The sequence below is a fragment of the Bos indicus genome, chromosome 12 (genome assembly GCF_029378745.1).
Source record: "Bos indicus isolate NIAB-ARS_2022 breed Sahiwal x Tharparkar chromosome 12, NIAB-ARS_B.indTharparkar_mat_pri_1.0, whole genome shotgun sequence".
Taxonomy (NCBI): Eukaryota; Metazoa; Chordata; class Mammalia; order Artiodactyla; family Bovidae; genus Bos; species Bos indicus.
This window is the reverse complement of record NC_091771.1, coordinates 77,389,864-77,409,823: the sequence shown is the minus strand read 5'-3', so window position 1 is coordinate 77,409,823 and position 19,960 is coordinate 77,389,864. Positions and strand designations below refer to the sequence as shown.

The window sequence follows — 19,960 nt, the reverse complement described above, 5'->3', positions numbered from 1 at the left end:
TAGCTCTTAAAGTACTGAAACACGATCACACCAGTTGGTCTGTAATCATTGTCCTACTTCCTCCCACCTCTGACCTGAGTGTCCCCTTCATCCTGGCTGCTGGCTTCCTAAACTTCATTCACAGACCTTTCCAAGATCCAGCAAAGGTTCATGCCTGACACAGATGGAACCCTTGGGAGCCACTTCCATGACCCACATAGTGATTGGTTGTTGCATATTTTGCCTCTGAATACACATTCCACATGATCGATTTTTATTTGTATTGAACTTATTCTTTTCCCACAGACTAATTTCCTTTATACTTGGCCTTCAATTCAAACAGGAGAATTATGAAATACGCGACTTTTAGGTGAATCTGTGTGCGTGGCTGTTTTGCAAGACTGAATTGGTATCTTACAAGCATTCACTTCCATAGAAGTACACTGCTACCCCCAAAGGCATCTCAAAACACAAACATAATTGAAGTACCTCCAGTTTGTCCGTCCTGAGAAGTTTCTGAGTTGCAGTTGAGCCCGGGACAGTGACAGGTGGACTTCCGGGAACAATAACAGGTGTGGTGGGTAGAATTTCCGTTGGGACTAACCCAACTCCAGGGGTTACAGGTGCTAAGTAAGGAGCAAAGCTAATCGCCGTATTTGTCCCTATTGCGGGACCTACAGGAAAAGTGGGCTGTTAAAGGAAGATAACACAGGACAAAGACTTCTTTAGAATAAAACTTTAAAAAATCACCAGCAACATTTACTCACTGCATATAAGACTCTCTGTGTTAGTTGCAAAAATCAGTGCTGAACTGTGAAAATTCTTTAAGCCTCTCTGTTTGTGCTTAATAAAAATGAAATCCATATAGACCCTCTCTTTTCCAAACCAATGTAAACACAAAGGAGAATGTCATAGAAACCTAACTACAGGAACTGGCTTAAACTTTTATCCCCATGAAAGTGTTCTCAAGAAAATGGTTATTCCATTCCAGTGGCTCATCATTCCACACTAGTGAGTGTTACAACACGAAGACAGTAAAATTTACGGAACACTGACTCATGATCTTTGATGTGTTCTACATGTCTCTCAAAGGGAGAAGAGAAAACAAACACCATGAATATAGACTGATTTTCAGACTGATGCAGTTTGTACACTCTCAAGAACTGGGGATTATTTGGTATTTTATTTTGCTCAGACTTACCAGTATGCCTCCATATTCCATCACTAGCATGTAAAATCCCCAAATTGATAGGCAGTTTTCAGATAGACCTGCTATTTCTTGCTCTAGCTCAACTATGTCTAGATCCGGTCTTCTTTCCTGAGAGGTTGAATGGGAAAGCTTGAACTTTTCTGTTGGCCATTAAAAGTTGCTTTGGTTTCCTAGGTCACAAAGTCGACGTGGCAGTGATAAAGGCACAGAGTACTCTGTTAAAACCTCTTTATCACCGTCCTCTTTGTCCAGGGATAAGACAAAATATACTAGAGGATTGACGGGATGATGGTTTTCAAAAGCGTCACCTGAAAGGATGCCTTTCAGAAAGGAAATAATGTACGTTTAAGAGAAGAACAAACTTGGCTTCACTTTAAAGGAGCTGATGTTAAAAATTCAAGATGCTAGATAAAGATTTTTCTTAGAATAAATTTTGCACTGATTTGGGACCGTATCGTTTTGTTGGTTTGTTTTTTGTTACTGGATGACTTTTAACCCATTCATTTTTAGGACCAGTTTTCAGATTTTTGCAATTACACATTAACGCAGTTTTCTAATATTGAACAACGCCGTTGGCCATGTCATGCTGCTTCTCTATTTGTACATTGTGGGTAACATTCGTGTTGTCTATTTATAGCTCTGAGTTGCGGAACATATGGGGAAAATAATAATCTGTGTGAATTAAACAGGTTTTTGTTGACAGCAGTAACAGAAAAATATCTCTTACAAATGATCATGTTAGAAAACAGTGAATTATTGATAGTTTGTGCGGGGAGCTCTTAGAGAGGCTGAAAGTCTTTACTGAAGTGGCTGGGGGTGGGGAGGGATGGAAGAGGTGATTCTAATGGCCTGCGAGAGCTGCTGCCAGCATTCCCGCGAGGGGCTCTTAGATCTTTATGGCTCCGACATAAAATTCACTTTGGGAGAAAGTTGCAACATGAGGTCTCAACATGGGAAATTGATGGCAGCTAGGATTTTTTTCCTCCTTGACTTTCTACAAAATTTTATATGTGTATGTTTTCCATTTTCAACCCATTTGAGTCATAATTATAGAACGTTGTGGTTTTCAGTAACTGTAGCTTTTATAATTCAGTACCATTGAAAAGAAGCCAAGTGATTTAAATGGTATAAGGACGATATAATGTTAAGACTTAAGAGAATCAATTCTGAAAGGTCATAAATCACACAAAAAAGATCAGTGATTCAAAGAACCAGCTAGATCAGAAATGCCTGGGGGGAATTTCATAGATAGAGATATCACAAATTCTGACTTAACAGATCTGGGTTGAGGGGGGCCTTGAAATTTGCATTAAAATTTTTATTACATGATTTGATGTGCGGCCCAGTTTGAGGACCACTGTCATAATTGAGTGAAAATAAATATTAAGAAAACCTAGTACTAGTTGTGTAATTAACTCAAAGACTAATGATCAAAATAAACATTAAGAAAAAAGAGCCCTCCCCCATATCTCCATTTTTGACTTTCTATTGAATCAAATTCCCAATATCCCTCCCTTGTAGATCATTTGAAGCCCGGATCAGCATGGTGACAGAAAATCACGTTGTATCTTGACTGTCCAGGTGCTGTCAGAACCTCAAAATTCATTTCCCCAAACCTTTTGGATATCAACAAATGTCTTGCAATTAGCTAAATTTTGCTTTCTCAAATATGTTACTTGTTCATCTAATTTAATGATCAAAAAGGAATGTTGCAGTTTGTTCTACTGATGCAGAGCTGTAATAAAGTTCACGGAGAGTATTATTTAAAAGTAAAAACACAAATATGAGACAAAGGGAGACATGAATTCAAAATCCTGAGGTTGGCCAGTTATTCATTTTTACCCTGGGCAGGAAATTTTTACCCTGAGCTTTTCTGTAGAAGGGAAGTAAAACTACTTAGCTGAAAGAGTTGGGCTGAGCAAGATTTTATTTCTTTCTTACTTCCCATAGTTGGATTTCAAAAATAGCAGCTATTATTAGTACTGTAAAAGTTAGTATTAATAAAGTCCCTCCCCCCAAAAATTATCCATTGATTCTATAACAGGAATGTAATTAGCATAGCAATATAACAATTGAGGTATAAAAATCTTATTAAGTGAAGGCAAATATAGTCTCTATTTTGAATATAGACTGGAAAAGTATATGTTTTCTTTCATGTGAAAGTTAAAAGTTCATAGACTTTATGAAGATAGATTCAATTAAATATTTTCTCCTTTTTCTTATCAAGAGTGTTTTTCGTTGAAGTTGAAAAGTTAAAAAAAATAGAGTGATTTTCAGAGATGGGCATTATATTATTATTGTTGTTGTTATTATTAGTGACAGTAATACCTTACATCTGTGAAAGGTTGGGCTGTTCTCAAAAGCGTTCTCACACACACTGTCTGCTTTAATCTCCTCAACACCTGCGAGAAGCGAGCCTGGCAGTGAGAACTGCACAGTCTTACAGGTGAAAGCAATTTAGACCAGAGGCTGCATGGATTACCCAAGGCCAGTGCTGCCAAGGTGGAGTCAAGGCAGAACACTGCTGACTCCTGGCTCGCAGTCTGGGGCTGTTCTGACTCCTCTGCCCTTACTAGATTTTGTTGGTAATTTCATAAAACAGAAGAGGAGAAAAAAATAAAATAACCCACCACGAGTTGCCCTTACAGACGTAAGTGTACAGAGTGAGCCTTGGTGGGGAGCCACATCCCACGGTCAGCCCAGGGCCTCCCGCAGACAGGAGGTTAGGGGTGCTCGGAACAGCTGCCTGCCTGGGAAAGTGGGTCTCAGATCCTGGATTCGAGTGAAAGTCTCAAGGTAGAGTGGAAGCTGATGTCTGGATTTGGGTCTGAGTCGGTGGCTAGAAGAAAGGCAGCATCTCTAGGGGACTCTGCTCCTGTGAGCCCACCCGCCGGGGCCGGGAGGGCTGGCCCCGTGGTTCCTGGAGGGGCCCGTTGCCAGGTGGTCTGAGATCCATTTGGTCCTTGTCATTTCCCAGCACCAACTGCAGCGAGGCCAGAGGACAAGAGATGCAGAAAGTCTTCTAGAAGAAAATCACATCCGAAATGCTGGTCTTGCCATCTTCCCTCTGGACTTCACCCCAAGAGTCTGTGTTTCTCTCCTTGGCTTCTCACTCTCCACTCTTCTTTCTCTGTAACTTACAGCAGTAGATGCGGTCTCAAAGATCACACACACACACACACACACACACACACACGCACTTTGATATTTTGTAGTGGCCTGAAAGGATCAGGGCTGGGGAGGACTGACTAAGTGGCCTGATGTATCTTATGGCTCTAAAATGTGGTCGATTGCCTTTATAAGACAAGAACGTGAGAGCTCATGCATTTAGAAAGCTTTGACTTCAAAGGATAGGTATTTGGTACTTAAACTGAAAGTCCTAAAACATGGCATTTCTTGAGCCTTCTCCCTTTATTGCCAGGAGCATCTCTGAAGGGCAGAATGCTCAGTGCAAGATCTTGCCACTAAGGACTGGATCGCACAGGCTCTTAATCTCTGTCGTACTAAAGGCCACCCACCTGCCACTTTATTGTGAGTGTACGTGTGATGTTTGTGTGGGAGTCGAGGGCTGGGGCCGTACAGTTGGAAGGAAAGGAGAGAAGAACTGCTGTCATACCCCACTGGGAACTGGAGAAGGAAAAACTCCTCGGAGGAAAGGTGAATGAGACTTTGCAGACATAAATGAATTTGAGACAGAAGAGTTATAAGAGGAAAGAATCGTTGGCATTTTCATTTATTCAATAAATATTCATTGCTGGTACAGACATGGTGCCAGAACACTGTGTCTCCGTTTATTGAACTTAAACCCTAATGGGGAAGAACAAAGAAATAAAATCACAACTCATTTGTGATTTTACGGATAAGCAGAAATGAAGAGGCCTCACTTCTGAGATGGAGAGAAGATAGAGGCTAGAGATAGAGATTGGCGGTGGGTTGCAGCTGATAGAGTTGGAGTCCTTATGAATAAGATGAAGTTAAAATATGAAGATCAGTAGGAAGCTTCCAGCAAAACTAAAGGCCTTTAAGCAAACGGGAGCTTTGTGTGTTCACAAGCTCTGTGTGTTCACAGAGCTGAAAGTTTGGTTTGGTCTCAGTGGACACAGGAAGAGTGGCCTCTGATGAGGTGAGCTGGGTAGGGACTTGACCACAGATGACACTCTAAATAAAATCAAGGTTACACGTTTAGACTGTCTCCAATGAAATGGGAAAGCATTGAAGGGTTTTAAGTAAGGGAGTGATGTTATACCATTTATGTGTTTAAAAGATTCCTCTGGTTGCTGTGCCCATTGGAATAAAGCAAGAGTTGTGGCTCAGTGGTAAAAAATCCACCTGCAATGCAGGAGACAGGGTTTCGATCCATGGGTTGGAAAGATCCCCTGAAGAAGGAACCTACTCCAATATCCTGGCCTGGGAAATCCCATGGACAGAGGAGCCAGGTGGGCTACAGTCCATGGGGTCACAGAGAGTTGGACATGACTGAGCAACTAAGCAAATACCACAAGGAGGGTAAAGCCTATAAAGTATTTTGAAAGAAAGGTTGATGGCAGCTAAGATGAGGGTGCTGGGAGAAGAAGTAGGTGGACTTGAGGGCATATGGCAGGACCTGCTGATGAACTGGATGTGAGAGAACCTGTTTGGTTTCAGTTTGAAACTGCTGGCTACCTTACTGAGACGAGAAGGTAGTAGAATGAAAAAACTGGTCTTAAGCATGTCAAGTTCCTGTGAAAAATCTGAAGGGGAGTCCAGTAGGAGGTTGGGTACCCAAACCCGGGGCTCAGAGGAGACATCTGGATTGGGAACATGCCTTTGGTAGTTCTCAGCCTGTAGATGACCCACAGCCACAGGAATTGATGAGACCACGAAGGAGCAGGTGATAGAGGCAGCCAGCACTGGGAACATCAGTGTATAGCAGCCTCAATACAGAGTAGAGGAAAGTGCAAGTCGCTCAGTTGTGTCCCACTCTGCAACCCCATGGGGATAGTCCATGGAATTCTCCAGGCCAGAATACTGGAGCGGGTAGCCTTTTCCTTCTTCAGGGGATCTTCCCAACCCAAGGATAGAACCCTGGTCTCCTTGAACTTGGCAGGCAGATTCTTTTTTTTTTTTTTTTGGCAGGCAGATTCTTTACCAGCTGAGCTGCAAGAGAAGCCCAAGAATACTGGAATGGGTAGCCTATCCCTTCTCCAGCAGATCTTCCCAACCCCAGAAATCAAACCGGGGTCTCCTGCATTGCAGGTGGATTCTTTATCAACTGAGCTACCAGGGAAGCCTGAATAGAATAGAGGAAAAGAACGGGCAAAGAAGACAGTGGAGGAAGGCGTGATCAGAGAGGAAGGGGTGCGTCCCAGAGAGGAAGGGGTGCTCTGCAAGGGAGATGGGCCACGTGCTACTAAGGAGAGATTGACTGCCTGCTACCAAGAGGTCGAAAGAACAATGCAAGAGTCAGTGACTACCTGTTTAGCAATATGGAGGTCACTGGTGAGAGATTTCAGCAGATGAGAGATTTCAGGGCAGATGGAAGATAAAGGGTGTGAAAAAACCATCCGGAGCTCTTTAGAGAAGCTTACCCTAGAAGGAAACCTAAAAATAGAGTGGAACTTGTGACTCTGTTTAGCAATTTCTTTGTCTTGAGCAATTTCTGCATGTATTAGTTTCCCGAGGCTGGTCTAACAGATTCCCACCTCCTGGTGGCTTACACAACACGCATTTCTTCTTTCAGAGTTCCAGAGGCCATAAGTCTAAAACCAGTTGCACTGGGACAAAATCAAGGTTCTGACAAGACTGTGTTCCCTCTGGAGGCTCCAGAGAAGAAGAATCGGGCCCTTGACTCTTCCATCTCCTGGTGGCTGCTGGCGTTCCTTGGTTTGCGGCCCCATCACTCCCGTCTCGGCCTCCATGAGCACATTGCCTTCCTCCTCTTCTGTATGTGTGTTAACTCTCCCTCTGCCTCTCTTATAAGGATGCCTGTGATTGCATTTAATCCTGGAGAATGTCCCCATCTCAAGACGCCCAACTCAATCACATCAGCAATAGACCCTATTTCCTTGGAAGGTTCTAGGACCTATTCTTCTGTCACTAATTCATTCCTGTGACTCTGAAATTACTTGTTTGTAGAGTCAATGACTTTTAAGTTTATTACATTTTTGCATCCCAATTTTTCTTGTGATTTAAAAACCTCTCTTAAAACATTTAAATGTAATACTTCTTTCTCATAGAGCAATCGTGATTATTGTCCTCTAATTAATATATGAGACAGTACAGAAACATAACTTTCAAAGAAAATTCAATTAACAGTTTAGAACATGAATGGAATTTCTTATTAACAGGTCATTATTGAGTACCAGGGTCAATCCTTACAGATTCTAAATAAATAAGAAGTACATGATTAAAATCAGTTGAGATATAATGCACTGCGACTATGTTGACCTAGGTGGTTCTCAATTTATTCCCATAGACATTATTTAATATGTATAAATTATTTTAGCATTTAGGTAATTTAATAAAATAATTTATATGTGTGTATCAACAAAGAAACCATAAAATATACTTATGAGTGGTTTTAAATAGATCCACTTAAATGCCTATGTGTGTGCTTAGTTGCTTGGTCGTGTCTGACTCTTTGCAACCCCTTGGACTGTAGCCCGCCAGGCTCCTCTGTCCATGGGATTTCTCCAGGCGAGATTACAGGAGTGGGTTTCCATTTTCTTCTCCACGGGATCTTCCCGACCCAGGGATCGAACCTGCGTCTCCTGCATTGGCAGAGAGATTCTTTACTGCTGGGCAAACCAGGGAAGCCCTAAGATGTACTTATTTGGGACTTCCTCCAAGCAGCCTTTCCTGCCTCATCTGAAATCCAGTTCCCTGGGCCTGAACCTTGCTTTGCCTTTCCCCTGAGTCTGTCTACACCTATAAGACTGTAGCTTATTTATCTGAGGGTCCTCCACACCGGCACCTGCACTTTTTCACTCTGGGCAGAGCTGGTTCCTGGCCACTTGGTGCCACTCACTACTGTTGGGTAGAAACCTGGAGACGAGCAGAACTGCCAACCATCTACCCAGATCCTCTCCCCTCTTCCTGGACCGCCCCCACCTCCCCATCTCATCTCACAGACACACAATAAGAAAATACAAATCCCTGGTAGCTATCCTTTTTTCATTTAGCAGCTTTCAGTAACAATAGAATTTTCATACAATAAAGACTGATTTTTAAACAATCGTCTTTTATGTATGTATTTTTTTTTTAAAAAGAGCAAATTTCACTCACTGCTTTTTTTTTTAAATTAGCTTGTTTTTGACAAATAATTTATAAATGTGAACAAACTTCACTAAAGGCAAAAAAAAAAAAAAAATGCACTCCTTTCCCTCAGGACCTCATTCCTAAAGCAATTTCCAGACCTTTAAGGAAATACTTTCAAACACTGAAGTCAGGGAGAAATATTACACAATACATATTCATAGACTGAACTCCCTTGGCATTTAATCTTGCGGTCCTCACCACGGATGCCACACCCTCTGCAGGCCTCTGAGACAGGAGATGTGGGTGGCTGAGGCACCCTGGTTCAGGCTTCCTTCAGGTCCGGGGGGTGGTGGTGGGGAGTAGAGGAGACAGCAGAAAGCGCCCTGGTCAAGATGTCTGAGGTCTAGGCCCAGCTCTACAACCGATTAACTGCAGGACATTGGGTAAATCCATTAACTTCTCTGGTTTCATTTTTTCCCTTCCTTAAAATGATACCATTGAAACGAAATAATCTGTTGCATTGCTAAACATGTTTTAGGCATCAAAATCTCCTCTTTACATAGATCATCGATTCACATGCTCAATGGAGAACTATTTCCCTTCTAAGATAGCTCAAATATGGAGGTGACTGGTGAGAAAGAGCTGGAGTGACACAGATTTACCGGGTATCGATTAGAAATTGCCTTTGCCTAGAGTTTCCTCATGCATTTTTTTTTTCCCATTTGGATAATCTAAAGACCCTCTTTTCAGCATCTATTTAGCTTCAAAGCTTTTTGCTTTAATTGTAGTGAAAGAGACAAAGTAGAGAGAGGCCATTTTAGGTCAACTGTTGGTACATTGCCCGTACGGACACTTTCATCAGCAAGCCCGTCCTCGTTAGCTTCAGTGTACTCACCACGGGATGGAGTGGGGTTCCTGGAAACATAAATTGCATCTGCTGGGCAAGCATGGCTGCTGCAGTTTTTTGCTGGATCAAATTGTTCCTCCCATTAATTTCTAGTTGAGTTTTTAAGTGTGTGGGAGGGTGAAGATACTTGCAGTTCTCTCTTGAACAACGGCCCTGGGGGAGAAAAAAAGAGTTTTAGTTTTAGCACAGTTAGAAGTAGCTTTCAACTCTTTGTCAACCATTTCACAATCACTTCATCTACGCGAAGGTGTGTATCTGTGTGTGTGCGAGCACAGATGTGTTAGAATATACATCAGAGTTGGAACACACAAGAAGCGGATTGGGCATTAGCTGATCATCAACCTTGCTCAAACCTGTTGAACAGAGAAGCTTCCTGAGATGTTACTGTTGTTCTGAATGGATTTTAACTCTGACAAAAGACCCTAAGGAAACGTGACTGCAGAGTCGTCGACCCTTCCAGGCAGTGTGGAGGGTGATCAGAGGAGCATATTTATTCTGCCTTATCAAAAGGAAGCTTTGAACTTGGTAGATGTGCATGCTGGAACGATGACAATATGTGAATAATTATGTGCCACATTTATGCTGTGGGGATAGTAATCAGCACTATCTGATTTCTTGAAATGTGTGCTCCAGGTTGGCTGAAGACATCCCTGATTTGAGTGATGGAAGGAGTATTAGTCTAGGAGTGGGCATTTCTTAGTAACTGATGCACAGGTGAACTCAGATGATCACCTGCAACAGATCAGCTTGCTACATGAACGCGGCCACCCATGTCCCTGCCCAGCTCCCATGACAGTTATATAACATTTAATGTCAGGTTTTGATGTCATGAAGTGTGTACAACGAAAGTAACGCTGGGACGTTCAAGTTGGCACAGTGAAAAATAAAATTAATTAGGTGACAGGTGTGCCTAAAGTCGGTCTTTGAAGAGTGACTGCAAATGGTAATTAATGTTTATACTGAATTCCCACCTTTTCCAAACTACCGATTGAAAGAATCATCTTGATGTGTGAATGATGCAATTTCTGGAGAAAGAATAACGAACTGTGCTAACCAGCATGAGAATTGTCATTCCCTGAAGAATTAGTCTATTTGCAACCAAGAAAAGAGAATATGAGCTTGTTTACCAGATATAAAAGTAATTTTAAAAAGCGAGCTGGGTGGATCTGGAGACACAAATTTGTTTATAGTCATCCTAATTCTAAACATCTGGAGTTCTCACTCTGCCTCCCGCTTGTTTTAGCTGTGCGTTTGGCAGCGCGGGCTCCTTCCCAAGTGTGAATCTCCCAGCGCTGCAGTGCAGAAGGGCAGACAGAGATCCTGGTCTAGTCCTGGTGGTCTGAGCTCATCAGTCCGTGCTGTCCTGAGGCCCTAGTGTTTGCAACATGAGAAACTGTGCCACCCTCTGCAGGGAGGACACTGAGGCAGGTACAGGGACCCCAGAAGGAATGGGTCACATTACTGCTAAAGTAATTCTACACCCATGGGCAAGGTCGGCGTGTCTCTAGGCTCAAGTTCATACTGTGGATGCTCCATCCGGGTATCTAATGTATGCAATAGACACTTTTTGTTTGTTTGTTTTGGCTGTCCTGGGTCTTCTGCATGGGCTTAACTTTGCAGCTCATAGGCTTAGTTACCCCGGGGCATGGGGGATCTTAGTTACCAGACTAGGGATTGAACCCATGGTCCTTGCATTGGAAGGTAGATTCTTATCCACCGGACCACCAGGGAAGTTCCTGAAATAGACAACCTGGGTCCAGTATTGGAAGGTCTAACGTAAAAATACAGGCAAACTGGACCCGCAATTGAAAATAATCCGAATCAAAGCAGTCTTGGCATCTCTCCATCTACTTCTCTCCGTAGAATTTAAAGATGAAGATTTAATCGTGACTCTGCTTTACTCATTGTTTTATGATATCCTGGGGTCCCTCCGGCCCTGCCAATTTGCCTCAGGCATCTCTTATTTTACTTCTCTTTCTGTCCTCCCTTGACAATGGCCTTAGTCTCGGGGTTTGCTACAATCAAATCTCCAAGAACACATTCAGATTAGGCCAGCTCCTTCAACAGAGGTGTGTGGCCAGCCTTTGGATTGGCTGCCTTATCTCAGGCATCCAAATACATTCACTTCATCTATGGTGGGAGGTGGTCATGGGATACAGATGTAGCCACTGCCCATTAGTAGGGGTGGCGGAGGACTAAACAGAGTGGTGTTTCTCGTATAGAGGGTAAGTTGCGCCCAGACAACCTCAATTCAAACTCTCTTTAAACACAGTCAGTTCACTAGGGAGATGACACCCAGAAAGGCTCAGGTATACAAGATGTACGTATGGGCTTACATGCACAAACATACATTGGGCCTCATGAGGGGATTTGCGAAAGCAGAGTTCCATAGAACAGAGTCAGAATTTGTGATACAGTCTGATGTCTACCAGTTTGGCTACTATATTTTGCTCATTCATATAATGGTCGATTTGATCACTAGTCTTCTAATGTAAGGGGCTTCCCCGATGGTTTAGTGGTAAAGAATCCACCTTCAATGCAGAAGACATGTGCAGGAGACGCGGGTTTGATTCCTGGGTTGGAGAGATCCCCTGGAGAAGGAAATGGCAACCCACTCCAGTACTCTTGCCTGGGAAATTCCACGGAGAGAGGAGCCTGGCAGGCTATAGTCCACGGGTTCGCAAAGAGTTGGCCAAGATTTAGCGACTAAACGACCACATCACTCCTAATGTAATGCTTTGTAGCTGCAGGCAAAAATTTTGATTAGCCTGGAAAAACACGATTTTCTTGTAAATGCTCTTATCTCTTGATACAACTGGGACTCTTAAGGGAACTGTACAAACTATTTCCAGGGAATGGAACATGATTTATAACACTGAATTAGTAATTTATTGATGGAACCTTCTTTTCCATGAGAATTAATACAATTTCCTACCGTTCTTACTTATATGCTTGGAGTGAGGAATATTATCGATTACCCAAGTGCCAGACAGTTTATACAGGGTCATCTCATTTTCTCCTTATAACAGCTGTAATGATCACTGTTACGAAACACTTAATGGGCTCAGAAAGATCAAGAAACTTTCCAAAGGTTGTATAATTGGTGGGTGGTAGGGCCGGATTCTGTAGAAGGAAATGGCAACCCACTCCAGTGTTCTTGCCTGGAGAATTCCAGGGACGGGGGAGCCTGGTGGGCTGTCCTCTATGGGGTCGCACAGAGTTGGACACGACTGAAGCGACTTAGCAGCAGCAGCAGGGCCGGATTCTAAAGCAACATTTACCTGGCTCAGTTACATCACAATGTCAACCTATTTATTAGCAATAGGTAACATCCAGGGAGGGTAAAGATCTAGCATTATCCTTTGCAGAATGATAGGCTACTTAACACGATTTAAAATAGAGTAGAATATATATGAAGATTTGGGAGTGGAAAAAGCTCATTTGCCTGGCTCTGTCTATTGGAAGGGGGCAAGAGAAGTGGTTAAGCCCCCAGGCTCTGAAGGCAAAAACCTGGGCACATAAGTTGGCTCTGCTTTTTGCTACCTTTGTAACTTTGAGCAAGTTACTTGAACTTCTTGTGTATCATGTTTTCACCTGTACAATGAAAATAATTACTGTATTTTCCTCTAAGGGCTGGTGTAGGATTAGATGAGTTATTAATAATACAGATAAAAGGTACAGAGAAATACTTGTCAGGTAGTAAGCACTGAGGAAGTGTTGTCAGTATTACCAAAGAAAGAAAAAATACTTGTCTATCATTCTTTTTATAGCCCCTGGTGGCTCAGATGGTAAAGAATCTGCCTGCAATGCGAGAGACCCGGGTTTGATCCCTGGGTCGGGAAGATCTCCTGGAGAAAGGAATGGCAACCCACTCCAATATTCTTGCCTGGAGAATTCCATGGACAGAGAGCCTGCGGACTAAAGTCCATACGGTCGCAAAGAGTCAGACACAACTGAGTGACTAAAACCTTTTCACTTCTTTACAGTAAGTGCAAAACTACAGATTTAGTTACATTTTGATTGGCTTTTTGGTTCTTCTATAGAGTAACTTTTCATTTGAAAGCATGATAAAGGTTACTTAATTATACTTATTTAAGTATCTTACATTTAAGGTTATTTTCAATTCTATAGGATATTTCTGCAAGAACCCATATTCGAAAAGAGGGCCCTGAATCAGTTCAATCTAATATTAATATCAATATTTTGAAGGGTATCATAGCATGGATGTCTGAGGCATACAAATTCAACATCAGGAAAACTCCAGGCAGCAGAATTTTAGGAAGGGATCCTACAGGACACTGTAAGTCCTAAAGGAAAAGCTACTGTCAAAATATAACAAGCTATTTGACACCGTAAACAACTTGTAAGAAGTTTTAGTTAAGGAGTAAGATTTGTCAGGACATGCATCATCACACAAAAACTGCTGATTATCAAAGCAAGTTGTCATAGCCGAGTGGGAGAGGGGGCAGTGAGCAGAAATGTAAAGCATCTTTGTATATCACTGCGAAACAAAACAAAACTGTCAAAAATAGTGTCTCTCAATTTTGGTCCAAGAAATAAAGATGAAAAATGTCTTGGCAAAGTCTTCCTGTGACTGCCAGGATTGTTTCTTGTTTTATTTTAACTCTTCCTCTTCTGGTTAAAGACTGTTTGCGGAGAGATAAGAGAGGTAGGGCCCAGTCCCTGGAGAAGAGGACTGGCACAGCTTCTTCTGTGGGATGGAGTAGGGGGGCGCCACCCCAGATTCCTTGTGAAGAACCTTCTAGAAATGGAAAACAGGAGCCCTGGAGGAGTCCAGGCCAATGGTCCCACGTCTGGGTCTAATGTGGAGATGGTAGCCCAGAGGACTCCACTCGCTCCAGGGGGGACCCACCAACTACAGAAACGACAGGTGTTCTGGAATCACATTCACGTTTGTTTGTGGTATATATATTTCCAGGTTAGGGTCTCATTCCTTCCTTCATTCCACAAATATTTATTGCTCTATGTCAGGTGCTGAGTGAAGGGCTTGCTAACTAAAAGATGAGAAAACATAGGCTCTGCTGCCTCCCTTCCGGAAGCCTGCAATCTAGTGTTGAAGACAGATACTAGCTAAACAGCGACACAGACAAATGTTTAATTACAAATCATGGAGCGGGTTCTGGAGAAGGCTGAGAGAAGGAGGAGGCAGAGCGTTAGAATGGAGACGGGTGGCAAGCGAGGGCTCTGAAGAAGTGACGTATTTAAACGGAGACCTGAAGGATGAGAAGGAGCTTGGCAAGGGAGTGGGGGCTGAAGTGTGTGTGCATGTGCGTGTGTGTGTGTGTGTGTGTGTGTGCATGTGTGTGTGGAGGGGGAGAATCCAACATGAGAGAAAGAGGAAGAGGATGTGCTAGGGGGCTGAACCATCTGGGACCTTCATGAAGTTTCTCAAGGCTGGATCACAGAACTCGGTGTGGGCTGCAGTGGAGAGGATGTTAAGAGAGAAAACAGGAAGAAGTTGACTAGAACCAGATAACAACGAACTTTGGGTGTCAAGTTAAGGGCTATGACCTTGATTGCACTGAAAGTTTTGAAACAGGAGAAAAGCCACATCAGATTTAAGTTTTATGCTACGTATAAAATCCTGGGCTTCCCTGGTGGCTCGGCAGTAAAGAATTTGCCTGCCAATCAAGGCAGGAGATGCAGGTTTGATCCCTGGATCGGGAAGATCCCCTAGAGAAGGAAATGGCAACCTGCTCCAGTATTCTTGCCTGGTAAATCCCATGGACAGAGCAGCCTGGAGGGATATGGGGTCACAAAAGAGTCAGATACGACTTAGCGACTGAACAACAACAGCAACAATAAAATCTTATCCCGATTATTAGATTTTTATATCTAATATAATGGTTTATATCGTTTGGAATCCATTTATTTAAAAACAATAACAGAATTGGGATATAGTTTACATAGGATTTTTGTACATTTCATTCCACCTCCAAAAATACTCTCTACTCCAGGAAAATTCAGTTTAGGGAGAATGGCTAGAAGCAAGTAAGAATTTCAAGCTGAATTAAGTTTATTAAAATAAGCAACCATGAAAGATTCTAATACAGAATACCCATGTTGATTCTCAACAGGACGAGAGGAAAAATGTTAAATAACTATAACATGTACTTGGCAGAACAACAGATCTGAGCTCTCAGAATTACATGGTCATTATATGACACGACGTGGGAGAGAATAAATGCGGCTTTGGCTGAGAAAAGATTTCAGAATCAGGTTGGTGCGAGAAAGAAAAAGCATAATTGGAAAAGGAGGTTTTCTAATTGCTTATTTAAAAACAAGTAAGTTTCAGAATCTTTTCCTCGTATGCTCTTAATTGAAAAAGTCAGTTAAAATATGGAAGCAAAAAAGAAAACAGATTAATTAGGAGATTGTTACAGGGATTAACAGTAGGAGTTGTGCCCATAGGGATTACTAACAGAAAACTATATCCCATTAGTTTTCCATGGGAAAAGCAATGGATTTTATATGATCTACAGTTCACACTGACAATAGACCCCTGCGGTATCACTCAGGATAATTTGAAATTGTTTCTTAGTGTGAGCCATGCTGTTGATCAGCAGACTCTAAAAAGGCCCCTTTGGGAGATAATTCCAATTGAGGGCCAGGGTCACAGCCTGATCCACTGAATTTCACCTTTTCCAGTTGGGTCTTGGCTGCTCATTGCTTTCAGCACGTGATGGCGTTTTCAAGGGAGCCGGCCAGGCTGTGGAAGGGAGAATCCGACGCTAAGACTGGGGGCTTCCCTGGTGGCTCAGACAGTAGAGCATCTGCCTGCAGTGCAGGAGACCCGGGTTCAATCCCTGGGTTGGGAAGAAGCCCTAGAGAAGCAAATGGCAACCCATTTCAGTATTCTTGCCTGGAAAATTCCAAGGACGGAGGAGCCTGGTAGGCTACAGTCCATGGGGTTGCAAAGAGTCAAACATGACTGAGCCACTTCACTTCACGTCACTTCAAGATTAGGGGCAGACAGTGCGCACTCCCAAGTGGCCTGTGGGGACATTCAGAGTCCAGGGGCCTGCTTGAGATCCTGTGGAAGTCAGGGAAGAACCTCTCAGATTCCCTCACCTTCCACATGACGGAAACCAATTTAGCAAAATCCTGAGGTGGTGGCAGATCCTCTTGCCCTGGAGCCATGTTTCTGAAGCCGGCTGTCTTGGACTCGTTCCTGGAGAGGCAGTTTGCACTAGGGGTAAAGGGAACAGTCCCTGGACCTGAACTTTTTTGTGTGCTCAGTAGCTCAGCCATGTCCAACTCTTTGCCACCCCACGGACTGTAGCCCACCAGGCTCCTCTGTCCATGGGATTCTCCAGGCAAGAATACTGGAGTGGGTTGCCATGCCCTCCTCCAGGAGATCTTCCCAACCCAGGGATCGAACTTGAATCTCCTGCAGTGGCGGGCAAATTCTTTACCACTTAGCCACCTGCGAAATATTGGACCTGGACTATGTGGGCTCAAAATCCAGCTCTGCTGTTCTTTCCATGGGACCTTGTGGTCTCCAGTTGCCACAGCTGTAAAATGGGGATAACAAGAGTTCCCACTTCCTAGACTTGGGGAAGGATTAACATTTAATGCATATACAGTGTACATGCCAGGACAGTTCCTGGCACATAGTAAGCCCTCTGTAAGTTTTTATTATTATTATCCTTCTCATCATTATTACTAACACCTTCTCTGCAGAGCAGATAAAATACTTGGTATTAAAAAACCACCTTTCTGATACTAGTTCAGTCTTTCTATCATGGTGCTTCGCTCCGGCCTCTCTACCAAGCTCTTTAACGCTTTTATTATTCTTGTTCTCACAATCAGTGCCAACTCTTCTTCTCTCTCTTTCTTGCTTTAGAAGAACCTCAGATCTGATTTTCTTTAATATCTTTCCTGCTGAAACTTGTCAGGGCTGATTAACATGGCATGACTAATCTAGTTTAAAGCAGCTATGCATCATAGTGGGAAAATCCCCAGTTCTGGTTGTGGCTTCCTCCCAAGATGGTTAAACTGAATTTTACACATAATATATAATAGTCTGTGCCTCAGTTTTCTCATCTGTCAAATGGAGGCGTGATCATGTTTCCATATCTGAACCCCTTTGAGTGTTTGTGAGAGCTTGAGAAACAGCTGCAGTTGCTCTACAAAAAACCATAATTTGCTACATGTTGTCAATTCTATATCTATTTCCCTGTGGAATGTTCCTAATCTGGTAAAAGGAGAAGGCCACATAAAGAAGTTATAGTAAAAAGGGACACCAGAGACTTACGTTGGCAACAGTCCCAATAAGTTCTGAGAATTGTGAGAAGTCCATATGACAGCCCAGGCATGGAGCACATCAGCAGAAATGGCAAACTGAGTCAAAATCAATTGGAGGATTGATTAAGTACCTACAGTGTACACAGCTTGAAACTAGAAAATTCAATCAAAGGGGCCACTGCTTAGGTCCCTGTGATGTAAGCTGCTTAGCTGTGCTCAGTTGTGTTTGACTCTTTGTGACCCCCGTGGGCTGTAGCCCACCAGGCTCCTCTGTTCATGGGATTCCCAGGCAAGAATGCTGGAGTGGGTTGCCATTTCCTTCTCCAGGGGATCTTCTCGACCCAGGGATTGAACCCACGTCTCCTGTATTGGCAAGCAAATTGTTTACTGGTGAATCACCTGGGAAACCCAAGTTGCTTAGCAGATATTTTCTCAGTGACTAAACTGGCTAGGTGTATCAGATGCTCACTGACTCAGTTTCCCAGTTTCAAAATCTCTCAAAAGTTTTTGGAAAAAAACAAAGGCCTTGGTTCAAGCAGATTTCTATGGGTTCATCATTTTTCTGGGCCTAAGTCAGGAGCAAAGGTTGAGTTTAACATTTGGCCTGAACCTTCTCTTCCTTCTCCAGCACATTTCCAGAAAGATATGGGCAAGACAAAGCGTAGGGGAATAAAATGGTTATTTACATCGGGGCTTAATTTCTAACATTAACTACGAGACTGAAATAGCTCTGCTCTAAGGCAAGTGACAGATTAGGCTTTCAGGCTTCTTTTGAATTTAAATAAACTAATTGAACTACATGAGCTCCTTGTATCATTAGCTCCAACTACATAATACACCAAATAAAATACAAGCCACATAAGGGCATCAGAATTAGAGGAAATTATAGATTCAGGGAATGACTACAAGCAAATGATAACCAGAAGTCTCATCAAAATGAACAATTGCCCATCTCATCAATATTATGGTTGAATTTATAATAAGAACTTTCTGCTTATTAGAAATTTAGTCCAATTTATATTATAATTCATCTTTTATAGTCTATGTATGCTATACTCTTTTGGCAAATAACATAAAATATTATACTGATTGAAAGTGAAAGTCACTCCATCGTGTCCAACTTTTTGCAATCCCATGGACTTAGTCCATGGAATTCTCCAGGCCAGAATACTGGAGTGGGTAGCCTTTCCCTTCTCCAGGGGATCTTCCCAACCCAGGGATCAAACCCAGGTCTCTGACATTGCAGGTGGATTCCTTACCAACTGAGCTATCAGGGAGGCCCCATTATTAAAGACAGATAAAAAGGGAATGTTTACAAACTTTTCTAGGGTGTGTTTTTCTCTTTTGCTTCCAAGGGATGGAGGAAACGTAGGATGTTATAAAAGAAGACTGGAGAGGCAGCCAGATGCATAAACTAAGGAAAATCAGGCATGCTGACAGGCAGTTAGCAATACCTTCGATTTTACCCACACCAATCACTGCACAACTGTGAGTCTGTGTGCTGTTTTCTTGAATGCTAAGTCACTTCAGTCATGTCCAACTCTTTGTGATCCTATGGACAGTAGCCCACCAGGCTCCTCTGTCCATGGATTCTCCAGGCAAGAATACTGGAGTGGGTTGCCATTTCCTTCTCCAGGGGAATCTTTCCGACCCAGGGATTGAACCTGCATCGCCTGCATTCTTTACCAGATTCTCTACTGCTGAGCAGTGAATTTAGGAGAGGATAAGGAAAAACATGAATCAGGTTGTGCAGATGCATGGCACAGGTCACAATGAGAGCTGTGGTTTAGTTTGCATTTCTCCCCAGAAAACCATATGAGAAGACACAGTACATCATTCCTCTGCCTCCCCCGGACTATGGAGTGGAGGTCGAGTGCTCTTCCCCAAGGCTGGTGCTTTCTCTTCCTTACAGGGAGCTGCAAATGCTTGGAGTCGGCCCTCTCTCGATCTGCATTTAGGGCAGCCAGTACTCCGGGAGCAGATCTGTGATTCCTTATAGTCATGCCAAGGTGACTGCCCCGTTCCTTCAAGCACTGCTGTGTGGTTAAGACCTAGTCTGTGGGGACCTCCTGGTGGTCCCGGAGCTAAGACTCCACGCTCCCCACGCAGGGGCCTGGGTTCTATGCCTGGTCAGGGAACTAGATCCCACATGCCGCAACAAGACCCAGCACAGCCAAATAGATCAAATAAATAAATAATTCAAAAAAAAAAAGACCTAATTTGTGACCATTTTAAATAGATGAAACATAAAAATTCATTAAGTGGGGAGGAGAGGCAAAGACGGTGAATTGTTTGTAGTTTTCCATTTCAAAGCATGTTTCAATCTTTTTCTAAAAATGAATTTGGCTGCCTGAGAAATT

General features: G+C 42.9%; 1 protein-coding gene across 8 annotated transcripts in view; it reads right to left on the bottom strand.

Moving 5' to 3' along the window:
* The window catches only part of MBNL2 (muscleblind like splicing regulator 2), a 161,730-nt gene that overhangs the window by 45,976 nt on the left and 95,794 nt on the right, over positions 1-19,960 (bottom strand). For all 8 annotated transcript variants that reach the window (XM_070800400.1, XM_070800403.1, XM_070800402.1 and 5 more), the window contains 2 exons: positions 9,321-9,485; positions 469-669 (listed from right to left, as the gene is read on the bottom strand). In XM_070800400.1, the coding sequence (XP_070656501.1) occupies positions 469-669; positions 9,321-9,485 (366 nt within the window). The remainder of the gene's footprint in view (positions 1-468; positions 670-9,320; positions 9,486-19,960) is intronic.